The sequence below is a fragment of the Euwallacea fornicatus genome, chromosome 7, assembly GCF_040115645.1.
Source record: "Euwallacea fornicatus isolate EFF26 chromosome 7, ASM4011564v1, whole genome shotgun sequence".
NCBI lineage: Eukaryota > Metazoa > Arthropoda > Insecta > Coleoptera > Curculionidae > Euwallacea > Euwallacea fornicatus.
Genome location: NC_089547.1, coordinates 3,009,409 through 3,020,676, shown reverse-complemented (window position 1 = coordinate 3,020,676; position 11,268 = coordinate 3,009,409). Strand labels below are relative to the sequence as shown.

The 11,268-nt window shown below is 34.4% G+C and overlaps 2 protein-coding genes and 1 long non-coding RNA gene across 3 annotated transcripts; 1 reads left to right on the top strand and 2 right to left on the bottom strand.

The window, feature by feature from the left end:
• Window positions 1-115: 115 nt before the first annotated feature.
• On the bottom strand, window positions 116-731 carry LOC136340390 (uncharacterized). The gene is made up of 2 exons (XR_010732290.1): window positions 615-731; window positions 116-554 (listed from the first exon to the last, which is right to left on the bottom strand). It is a non-coding gene; the product is annotated as an uncharacterized lncRNA (long non-coding RNA).
• Window positions 732-766: 35 nt separating this feature from the next.
• On the top strand, window positions 767-9,669 carry MFS3 (major facilitator superfamily transporter 3). Its single transcript, XM_066284405.1, has 9 exons — window positions 767-990; window positions 2,364-2,435; window positions 3,998-4,149; window positions 6,005-6,227; window positions 6,283-6,401; window positions 6,965-7,180; window positions 7,230-7,466; window positions 7,522-7,803; window positions 8,263-9,669. Exons 2-9 carry the CDS (start codon window positions 2,390-2,392, stop codon window positions 8,443-8,445), a joined length of 1,458 nt encoding a protein of 485 aa, XP_066140502.1. The 5' UTR covers window positions 767-990; window positions 2,364-2,389; the 3' UTR covers window positions 8,446-9,669.
• On the bottom strand, window positions 9,161-11,267 carry LOC136340369 (uncharacterized). Its single transcript, XM_066284416.1, has 3 exons — window positions 10,883-11,267; window positions 10,582-10,770; window positions 9,161-10,346 (listed from the first exon to the last, which is right to left on the bottom strand). The coding sequence occupies exons 1-3, from the start codon at window positions 11,002-11,004 to the stop codon at window positions 9,674-9,676; spliced, it is 984 nt and encodes a 327-aa protein (XP_066140513.1). The 5' UTR covers window positions 11,005-11,267; the 3' UTR covers window positions 9,161-9,673.
• Between the last annotated feature and the right edge of the window lies 1 nt (window position 11,268).

Below are 11,268 nucleotides of genomic sequence, written 5' to 3'. Positions count from 1 at the left end.
AATGGAAAAAGGTTTGGACAGGCTATTCCATAAAAAATCAAATTGTTTTAATTTCTAGAATTTACAAAAAAAAATGCAAAGATCCTAGATCCCACATCATCATATTTGAGATTAGTTAAGTATTAAACGACTCTGAAAACAAACACATTCAGTGTTAATCTTAGACATACTCTGGCATTTCCAAATTTAACTAAAGGCTGGTTCATGTTAAGCGCACGTTATTACCTACAGGTTTTTGTTATCGATCATTGGCTTTTAGAAGATGAACGAAATTAAATTTAATATAAGGGAAAGTAAGTGTTCGATATACGAAGCGTAATACACTGAAAATAATATTACGAAATGTTGTGAAACACGTGCTAAGTCACAATTTTTCAGCGTCAATTAGCCATTGTGAACTAAATACGTGAACTGGCGCAAATTATTTTACATCAAAATGGAATTTTTGCCTCATATCGCGCTTCAAATATAATGAATCCTGACCATTATTAAACGGTACGTCCATCGTCGCACGTATTCTCCTTCTTTTTAGGCCACAAAATCTCTCCTTGACTCTACAATATTGCAATAAATTTCGACACATCGCGTCAACGTTTACTGTTACTTATACATACATACGTCGAACGTGCCTTTGTCGAGGTATTTTCGGGAAGGAGATGCGTACCTGCGATTTCATTGATCGAAATGCCGCGCTTGGTCCTTTTGCAGGAGGCGCGGTCGATGACAGTTAGAGGTCACCTTGAGAGGCGGAAGATGCGTGACGGTCCTGACTTTCCTGCTGACACTATTTGAGAATCGACCGGCATTTAACTTAAACGCGCCAAGCCGGAGCATCTGTATTTTCTTTGGTGCGATTCATGCTGAGTTTGAGAAGATTATTTTCGGTTAATGTTGAATGAAAGCATGGTGATCAGTGGCGTATTGTGAAATTCCGATTCAAGTTTTGGTAATTTCATTCGAAAGAAATTTGATAAAGCAGGAGTGATACAGGTAAGCAGACTGACTGAAGAATCGCGTCGTAGTTTATTAATAAAAAGTGCGAAATTGGTAAGGACAAATGAAGTAACAAGCGGTAAGTTAAAAATGTTTCGTATGTTATGTTACTTGTTCGAATAATAGTGTGTTATGTGCGTAGGGTATAAAGTACCTTATTATGTCCTGAACGTCAAGTTTAAATCTAAGACATGGAAGTCATAAGTAAGTCCTTCACAACCGCAATGTACATATATATGCATATATACCATTTTTTTAATGCAAGATTTGATAAAATTGTGAAAAACTTACCAAAATTAAGTATAAATTAAGTTTGAAACACAAAGTGAATTATAATACGAAGGGTGACGTTTATTTGACATTCATCTCCATGGCAACTAGAAATAAAACATCGGGACGACAACACTGTCGGAAATTTACTTCCAAGGTAAATAAAGAGCCATATAATCGCTAGTATTAATGTATTGTTTTAGAAAAAAAGGCGAGAATTCTTACTTCATTTGTCACTTAACCGAATAATGGGGTCTTTAAGCTGCAAATAGAAGAATATAATTACCTATTTAATTATCTTATTATGCTGTTTGCGCCGTATTAACTTAAACCAACCATTATTTGATTATAAAAAATGGAGAAATATTTATGAAATTTTATATTGATAAAAATAATTGTGAAGGAGCTGGGTCGAGAACGGGGTGAGATTAAATCGTTAATCGATATTCCCGCCAAAGAATAGGAAAGAAAAAATATGTATTTACAAATTTTTTATTATACGGAGTGTATCATAATAGTATGCCAAAACTCAGAGGGCGAATCTGTAGATAATTTTAAGAGAAAAAGTTCATGTGAACATGGGTCCGGTTTCGGTTCTTGTCCGAAATACAGTGTGATATATATTTTTTATTTTTCTATTAAATCCGTTCAGGCATTAAATAATTTTATGAAAATTTGGGGGTGCAAAATAGGTATTGAGATATGTTTTTTAAGGGAAAAACAATGGTTTTAATTTCACCTGTGGCATCCCTCTTCACGTAATCTTGAACGTTTTAAACGAAAAATATGATATGCCGCTGTTTTTTTTATAAAAATGAAATTTGTAATGCTCCATATTTCTGTGCAGCACACTCATTTTAAATGCAAACCTAGAAAAACCCCTTACGAGAACGAATCACATTTTTAATAGGCATATAATTACATACACAATTGCAGAACATTAAGATGAAGTAGGAACGTACAACAATTCTACGGGTGAAATTGACCAAACGACGAAACCTGCATAGTTCATTTTATAATAGATGGTGAATTTTAGGAATTAACATTCCAAAAATAATTCACTAAATTTCCAAAAATAACTCAGTATAAATTTTTTTTAGGTGCGAAGATTTGATTCAGCTTCACCATGAAGGGTGTCAAGGAACTAGAAGTGGAACCGCGTGGTGGCTTAGGTAATATTTGTCGCGTGATAACTCAACTACCTTAATGGTCAAATATAAAATGGCGGCAGATGCCATTTTGAAATTTCAAAATAGTAAACAACGCCTAAATGGAAAAGTTTATTTATCCCTCTGTAGATATCTTGCTGAATTACTCTTGTTTTCTGCGTTAATTAAAGGGTCCATAGGCTGATAACTTTACCAAAAGGAATCCGTTTGTCCGATATATTCCTTTTTATCCATATGGAAACGTTCAAATAATCGCAAAAATAGCTAACGTGATCTTCCAGGTACAATTTGCCACTACATTGACACAATGACCTTAAAAATTACAGTTAAATTGTTACATTGGTTAACGATTTAACTAGTTAATTTTTCCAGAAAGATTACAACCCAACTCCTTGAGACGTTCATTGATAGTTGGGGCAAAGCCAAATGTAATAAATTCTTCTGGTTATTAGGGATTTTCTCAGAATCCATAATTCAAGCTCTCTTCCCAAGTGACTGCCCCCGGGCCCCATTCAAGATATGACGCAAAATTTAACCTAAGATCCTTAAACCTAAGTAATTATACTTAGGTTTAAGGATCATATTGACTGCTTCTAAACTGATATCCTGATGGTAGAAGCTCGCGTTCTTCATCTGGAATGCGCGAAATTTTAATTGGAATTTATTGGCAACTTGTTGAGATCATATATTCGAAAATAGGTGACCTACATGAGCAAAAACCGTTAAATTTAAATATACATTTTAGGTTTCCAGACTGAAGCTCACATCTTAATAATGCGGTTTTCCCTTGTTCATATTGGTTGTAATTATAATTTTTTAATAATAAAATATAACGAGCATATTCGATCATGATCATGTTCTGCTTTTGCGCAAAGCTAACGTATCAATTAGCTTGTGTTTAAACAGAACATAGAATTCAAAAATACAATAATATATGTATGTGGTGTTCCATTTAAAGTAAGCAAGCAGGTGTCGACTTCCGATGAAACCGGAGGTGTGACGTCATTGAAAATAATTTAACATGAGATCGCCCCTAGACTCTTATCAAACCATAAAATTTTCACAATCTTGCTATTCATAGGTTTTCCAAAATTTATAATGGTCACTCCCGGTGGGATACCCTGTATAAATTCTATAACCTACCTAACTGCAATAGACGACTGCCTGCTAAACCCTGAAAAGATATATTAAAGATGTCAAAGTCAAATTTCTAATGCAAGATAGTTGAGGGTGACCCCTTTATAACGAGACCTGCATGTTAGCGTTTCGGCGCCTGTATGGATATTTACTGGTCAAGATGTTTAGGCATGTAACTGTAACATTTTAAACAGAGTAATAAAAATGCATCAATGTCTAAAAATAGGGACTTTGGCAAAGCCGAATCGGCGGCTGTTAAATTCGGTTATAATTTAAGATTCTATTTTTGCATGGATATACGTTTTCTTTTAAAAAAATTAAAAAAATATATATTTTCGTATATTTTGCTACGGTTTATTCATGACTTCTTCAATGATTAATGAATTGTTATCAAATATGTCGTTGTTAAATTATCTATCACGTTGCAGGAAAATTACATACGAGATATGTCGTATGTATACTAGGATCTATAGGCATGGGAATAATTTATGGACTAAAGGTCAACTTCCATGTAGCCATAGTAAGCATGGTGAATTATACTGCGGTCGGAGGAAGTGAACATGGTAATAGCGGTTCCGAGGTAAGTTGAGTCAAAGCTAAAAATTTTAAAAATGCCATTCGCACTCTATACGCGGTGTCCCACACATTACTACAACACACTAGGGGGTAGAAATATAGAGCTAAAGTCTTATAATTTTTTTTTGTTCCTACCCTATACAATGTTTCAACATATTTCTTAGTTGAAAGATAAATATATAGGAATAATAGGAAATATATGGAAAGATTCTCTATAGTTAATAAATATGGATTTTTTAACAAAATATGGAAAGGCAACCTATCGAATTTACTATTGCTCCACTCACCTGTACTTCGACTGCCCATTATTTCGCCGTGTCTTTTCATTTCACTTTCGCGGAGGTATCTCAATCTAGAAGGGGATTCCCCGACACTTGGCCCTTTAGTGGGGGCTGAGGTAGTAACCTCGCTCGATAGTGCTTTGTCCCTATATAGCTCTGCCGATTTGCTTTCCATTATCTTATTATGTATTAACTTTAATATCATAATACTAAAAACTTATGAACTACTTAATTTCCCATAAACATTAGATAAAAAATCGCATTTTTAAAGCAAAGACGCCAAGCCAGTAAACCTTGTATAATTAAGCAATTTTTGTAAACCTAAGACATATTTACCAACCAGATTAATTAGGACGGTGCCAATTAGTCTGCTTGGTAGGTATGTTTTATGTTTACTCGACGTCCGTACCAGACGTTTCTCAGACACTCTATATATTTTTGGGTATTTTTGTAAGGCGTTCTTTATGATATGATTAAGAATAGGTTTTATATTAAGTAATTGGGTATTGTTGTAGTAATATACCTAAATTGACATAACTATCATTAGAGGTAATTTTCTTAGTGATATAATAGCTCAAATTTAGCATTTGTTTATTAAATAAACATTTTGTGTCCTTTTTATCTCCAATCAAGATCAATTTGAGACACTCTGGTGATAATACCTCTATAGAAATGAATCAAATATTATTGCTGTTTTGGCGACATGCATTTTTAGGTAATTTACCAAATTAAGCAAATTGAACATATCGACTTGGATTTATATAATTTTACACAATCTAAATTCATACCTTAGGTCTATGACTCCTGCAGTATTTAACGAGTTTTACCATAGTGATATACGGGTAAAAGTTACACGTACTAATCATTTAAAACCGACACGTAATTTATATGTCAGAATAACATTGGAAATACTTTCCATAGATAATAAACGTTAATTTATTAACAAAATATAGAAAGACAAACTAACGAATTTACTACTATTCGACTGCACCTCGACTCACCTGCACTTCGACTGCCCATTGTCTCCCCTTGCCTTTCTATTTCAGTACCTCAATTCTAAAGGGGATTCCCCGAAGCTTGGCTATTTAGTACTGGCGGCAGTAGTACCTTCGTTCAACCGTTTTTTAGTTTGACCTCATAATTCTGAAACATCCTGTGTATTTTAACGAGGAACAATAAAGTCCATAATACAAATGAACAGAAAATAGATAAAATCTTTTTTGAATGCTTGGAGAAGGTGGGACAACATTGAAGTCTTGTTGGTGTTTCCAGGAACATCTGCTCGTTTCCTATAGAAGAATGAATATAATTTTTATATCATGCATATTTGCCCTACAAAGAACTAACAACGGCATATTAAAGACACCACATTAAAGTGCAATCTGGTAACTCTGGTGGGCAACGAGGCTACAAGGTTTTAGCTAAAGTAGATTTTTTTTTCGAAAATTTCGCACGATTAAATAGTTTTGAATATTTAAATTTGCTCATTCATTCTGGATATCCACAATGATCAAAATGATGACCATGTATTTACAGATTTATCTTTACCTACACTGCATCAAAAGATCATTATTTTAGGATGGTCCATTTGAGTGGAACGCACTGGTCCAAGGTCTTTTACTAAGTGCCTATTTTTGGGGCTACATCGTGTCCGAACTTCCTGGAGGGAAATTAGCTGAATCCTACAGTGCCAAATGGGTGATGTTTGGTGCTGTTGCCATAAACGTGTTGGCAGTACTATTGACACCAATATGTGCGCAAATCCATTTCAGTATTGTTATTGTGTTGCGAGTGTTACAAGGTAGGTAAAATATACAACGGACGTGACCATGGATGAGGTCAATGCGGATTTGCAGGCCTTGGAGGAGGAGTGACCTTTCCGGCAATGCATTGTTTGCTGGCCCACTGGGCACCGCCTACTGAAAGGAGCGTCATGAGCAGTATTGTCTATTCGGGAACAGCTTTGGGTTCAGTGGTATGTGAGCAAAATGTGTAGCAAAAAATCCTGTAAATACCCACGTTAATGTACAATTAAGTGTAGGTATGTACAAGGATACTGATAAATGATAAATCAATCAGTCTGCATTGAAGGGTGAAGTCACTACCTGTTGCGCGACCATTATAATGGACTTGTCCTTCACCTTAATTACAATATTTTTCATCAGAGCATGCTTTTAATTGAAATTTAAAATATCTATTCAAACATCTACACCTCCTGCAGGATGCCCTCTAGTTCAATTCAATATAGCTGTTGATTTGGGAATATTCAATTTAGATGAAAGTGACTTCAATTTTCCAATTTTAAATTTTAATTTGGAACGAGCACATTTCCTTTTCCATGAGGTGTCACAGCCTATGTTCAGAATCAGAAAGGTGACGCAGGAAGCATATTTTCGAAAACAAAAAACAAAATGGAGTCATAGTACAAAAACAATTGTAACTGTGCCGCCATTTTGAATTTAAAATAGGATTGCGATACTTCACTGAGAAAGGGAAAATCTTGCGCGAAATTTAATTTTTGTTCATTTTATTTTACAGATTTTTCTACTAGCCTCTGGGAAGATAGCCGCTTCCCTAAGCTGGGAGCTAATCTTCTACATCGAGGGCGGGGTAAGCGCATTATGGCTAATATTTTGGGGTATATTAGCAGCGGACAATCCTTCACTAGAACGGTATATCAGTCCCCAAGAAAGAGATTTAATTAATTTGTCACTTCACCATGACGATCCTGAGTCTTCCCATGGCGGTAGAGAGGTAAATTTTCGATTAGCTGAGAATCTTTTAATTCAAAGAAATCTTCAAGGTGAGTGTCCCATGGAAAGCTATATTTCTGTCTCCAGCCTTTCTTGCCATTCTCATCGCCCATACATGTTCCAACTGGGGTTGGTACATGGTCCTAGTGGAATTACCCTTGTACATGAAAAGTGTGCTTAAATTTAAAATGTCCGAGAATGCACTTTTAACGGCACTACCGTTCTTCACCATGTGGATATTCTCTATAATTTTCAGTAAAGTTCTCGATACTCTAAGGGAGAAAGGGGTAGGTACACTGCATGATAAACAACTGAGGCTATAACAAAAAATATTTTTACCAGTTGATAACCACCACAACAGCGAGAAAAATTGCAACAGGCGTAGCCAGTTTGGGACCACTAGTATGCTTCGTGCTGTTATGCTACATAGGGGGACCGGTAGCAGGAGTTATTCTTATGACACTGGCCGTAACAGCCATCGGTGGAATGTTCAGTGGATTCTTGTCTAATCATATTGATATTTCGCCGAATTTTGCGGGGACATTAGTGGCCATTACTAATACTGTGGCTACGATACCAGGCATCGCTGTTCCATTCGTTGTCAATACATTAACAGCAAAAGATGTAAGTATCGCTCACTAACAAGCTAACTAATAAGAATATCGATCTCTATTCATTTAAGTGTTGCTTTAATTCTGCCGATAATTGCCTCTTAAACGTAGTACATCTATGTAAGCCATCGTTTGGCATTTAAGAACTCAGCAAACTTATAAACTACCCCTTCTACATCTACACCTGGAAGTGTTTCAACAGGGTGGTCGAAGGAAAGAGGAAACAGAATTATCTTATTAAGAAAAGTGACATCAGTATAGTCTCGTTGTGTATGCGTTAGTATAGTAATTAGTTGGGTGGTTTGTATAACGAGAGTTCGAGGTGTCGTCTTTTCGTATATATAGTTTAGTTTGGTCTGCTGCATTTGCCCTAGGTTTCACCACATATTTTACCATTTTCGTTATCGTATACCTTATTTCGAAGTCGCTAGACAGTATTTTTTTACATTCAACTTGTTAAATTTGTTTTCAGCCTTCGATTATTTCGTGGAGAATAATATTTTGGATCACAGTTATTCTGTTCGCGATTGAGTTTATAGTCTACATGATTTTCGCTTCGGGTGAGGAACAGCCATGGAATAATCCCAATGCCGCTACGGAGGCTGAGTCACAACCACTGAAACCAGACAAAGCCAAAGCGGCAGAAACAGCTTAAAAACTACATAATATAAACAATTTTTTCGACTGCAAAATAAAAACGACGTATGTATATTTTAAATAAATTAAATACATAAGGAATTTAGTGTATTATATCTTTAATATGCATTGACTAGAGAAAGGCATGTTTCAGGATTATTTCTAAATAGTTAAGAATTTAGAATTTACTCAAAGTTTTAATCCTAATCAAACCATTCAGGGCCATTTGCATCTATGAAATAAAACTCAATATAAGATAAATCTTGAATATTTCCATATAAATATTGCTGTGATCAATACATTAAGGGCCTTTTGAATAGGTTTCGAAAGATGTCGTGCAGTAAGCATCGCTTGCGGTATTAATATGTGGGAGGTTTTCTACTAAATACATAAATTTGTGGCTTTCGCTTTTGTTACGCGCTCTCGTGACTCGTGTCTATAAACTTTAATGCAACAAAAGCTCCATTAGGTATTATTGTCTTATTTTTTAGTTTTAAAACAAAGATATATTAAAATTTAGATCTCTAAATTAAATTATCGTTACACACAGACTGTCTCTTCCGTATCTAAGCTTTATAGATAGTTTAATTAATTAAACAGCGTAACCATTATGTTGCTAACTCTTTTGGTACCACTTTGTGTAAATTACTCTAACTCAGAAATGTGCTTAAAATCACTAGTAATGTATTTTCCTAATACGTTTTTTATTGTATAGTAGGATATATATTTTATTAAAAACTCATTATTTGGGACAATATTCTTTATTTCTTAGAATATATAAAATATATATTTTTACGAGATTATTATAGTCTAAGATCGCTTAAACATTAAAAATATTATATTCTTGATAATAATAATTGTAGAGAAAATTGTGTGACAAATCCATAAAACGAATATGCGTTCAACTAGGAATGGTAGAGAATGTGGATGTAGCCTGAACGCAATGAAAGCAAAAGAAAGTTCTAAAAATTAGAGAAGCTTTGAGTGTTTCCACAATACGCTAACTAGATGTCTACTTCTGACCTTTTCTTTTCTGACTCAAATGTTCATTTCTTTTATAGATTTGTCGCCAGTTTTTCCTACTTTTATATTCATTCACCTAATTTTTCTATTATTTCTTACATCATCAACTTTTCCTGCAATAGTTCCTTGTTAAAGTTTTGCAGAATTTTTATTTACCGCATATACAGGGCTGACGTAGCTTTTCATGCGATTTAATGATAATAAATTGTCATAAACTTCGGCCTTTATTTATTTTTCTTGCGCTTCTTTTGTCGTTTTTGCATTGTATCCATTTTCCTCTTGTTCCGATTACAATCCCCTTTTGTCCGTTTCACTTTCAACGACCTATAGTTTTTATAAACAGAAATTTTTGCCGGGTTCTGACTAAATTCCATAAATACATCTGTGGAAGCAATTTGTGATTGGGCTTTATTTATTGGCTGTGTGCTTTTTTCTGGAATAAACTCTCTCTTTTTCTCATTTTTCCTAAGCAGGTAAAAGTTATGACTCTCAGTCAAATTGTTGTCTTCGCTTCCATGCTTTTCATCAACTGAAGGCTCTAAGATGGTATCATCAATAACAATGAGCGAATTATTAGCCGTATCAACAATTCTATGGAAATGAATATGGTTTCGTGGCACTGGATATTTTACAGAAATATTTTTAATTGCCTCATAAACCTTACTGTATTTCAGAGAATTCGTAAATGCAATAACAATACTGGAAATGCCACAAGACTCTTTGAGAATACTTTTCAACTGTGGTACTACTAATACTGGAATGCGCATTAAAACGCAATTATCTATCAAGTGTTCAACCAGTAAACGTGGTTGTACATTGCCAGTTATTAAAATTGATTGTATTAATCTGTTCTCAATTGCTTTGGTGGTGTCATTTACTCCCAATATGAGACCTTCTCTGAAATAAAGGTAAAACACATATAATTAAAGAGTCATACTAAAAATATTTATAGGTAAGTCAAAATCATTGGCAAGATTTCCTACTGTGTTATCAGGGGTGTCAATAATTTTCTAATAAGTGCTAGTAGTAATTAAAGATAAAAATACTGGCTTTGCTGTAATTGTTTTATTTTAAATAGATTAATATGTAATGTCTTTTGTGTTATCAATAAATCTATGTAACTAATTCTTACCTTGCCTCTTTATCAATAGGTTGAGATGATTGACCATCAATATATTTGTTTCGATATGCTTTTCGATCACTCTTTGGAATTTTTTTAAGTTCTAGCCATGGAACCTTTATTCTATTATTTACCAGTTTTGGCAATTGCTCCAAAAGAATTGAATGTATGTATTCTGAATCCTCGGCAGAAATAACTGGCCTACAAAAGACAACATTGAAAGCATTACTATATAGTTGGCAGTACAGTGTTTAGCATTAATTCACAATGGGAGGTAAGATTGGTAAAAAAGAAGAGACCTATAATGACTCACCAATATTTGCAATATGGAGAAGCTAACACATTCCTGATATTCTCTTTGGATTTAATTTTCTTTGAACCTAAAGAAGATTTTTGTTGTTTTTTCGTCAAAATAGGAGCTTTTTTCATACTCATAATTGTAATCAGCAAATTGGAAATTTATCAGAATTCGTAATCGACATAAAAAGACAACAGTTAATTATTGAGTTAGAGTTCTAAAGTGAAGTCTAAAGAGGCTCAGGAAAGTCTGTTCAAGGAGGTTTCAGAATTTGAACTGAGGCAGAATGCAGAACTGGGGTTTAAGGTGGTAGCGCAAGATCATTGGATAACATTGTTGTGCCTGGCTGTGAAGTGATGTGAATGATAAGTGAAGAAAAACCAGCAACAGTTTTGCGTGTA

Coding starts and splice junctions, on each gene's coding strand:
- MFS3 (XM_066284405.1), top strand. CDS start 2,390: ATGAAGGGTGTCAAGGAACTAGAAGTGGAACCGCGTGGTGGCTTAG. Junction 6,228..6,282: donor TGTGTTGCGAGTGTTACAAG/GTAGGTAAAATA, acceptor GCGGATTTGCAG/GCCTTGGAGGAGGAGTGACC. Junction 7,804..8,262: donor ATACATTAACAGCAAAAGAT/GTAAGTATCGCT, acceptor ATTTGTTTTCAG/CCTTCGATTATTTCGTGGAG.
- LOC136340369 (XM_066284416.1), bottom strand. CDS start 11,004: ATGAGTATGAAAAAAGCTCCTATTTTGACGAAAAAACAACAAAAATCT. Junction 10,771..10,882: donor TCTCCATATTGCAAATATTG/GTGAGTCATTAT, acceptor TGTCTTTTGTAG/GCCAGTTATTTCTGCCGAGG. Junction 10,347..10,581: donor CCTATTGATAAAGAGGCAAG/GTAAGAATTAGT, acceptor CCTTTATTTCAG/AGAAGGTCTCATATTGGGAG.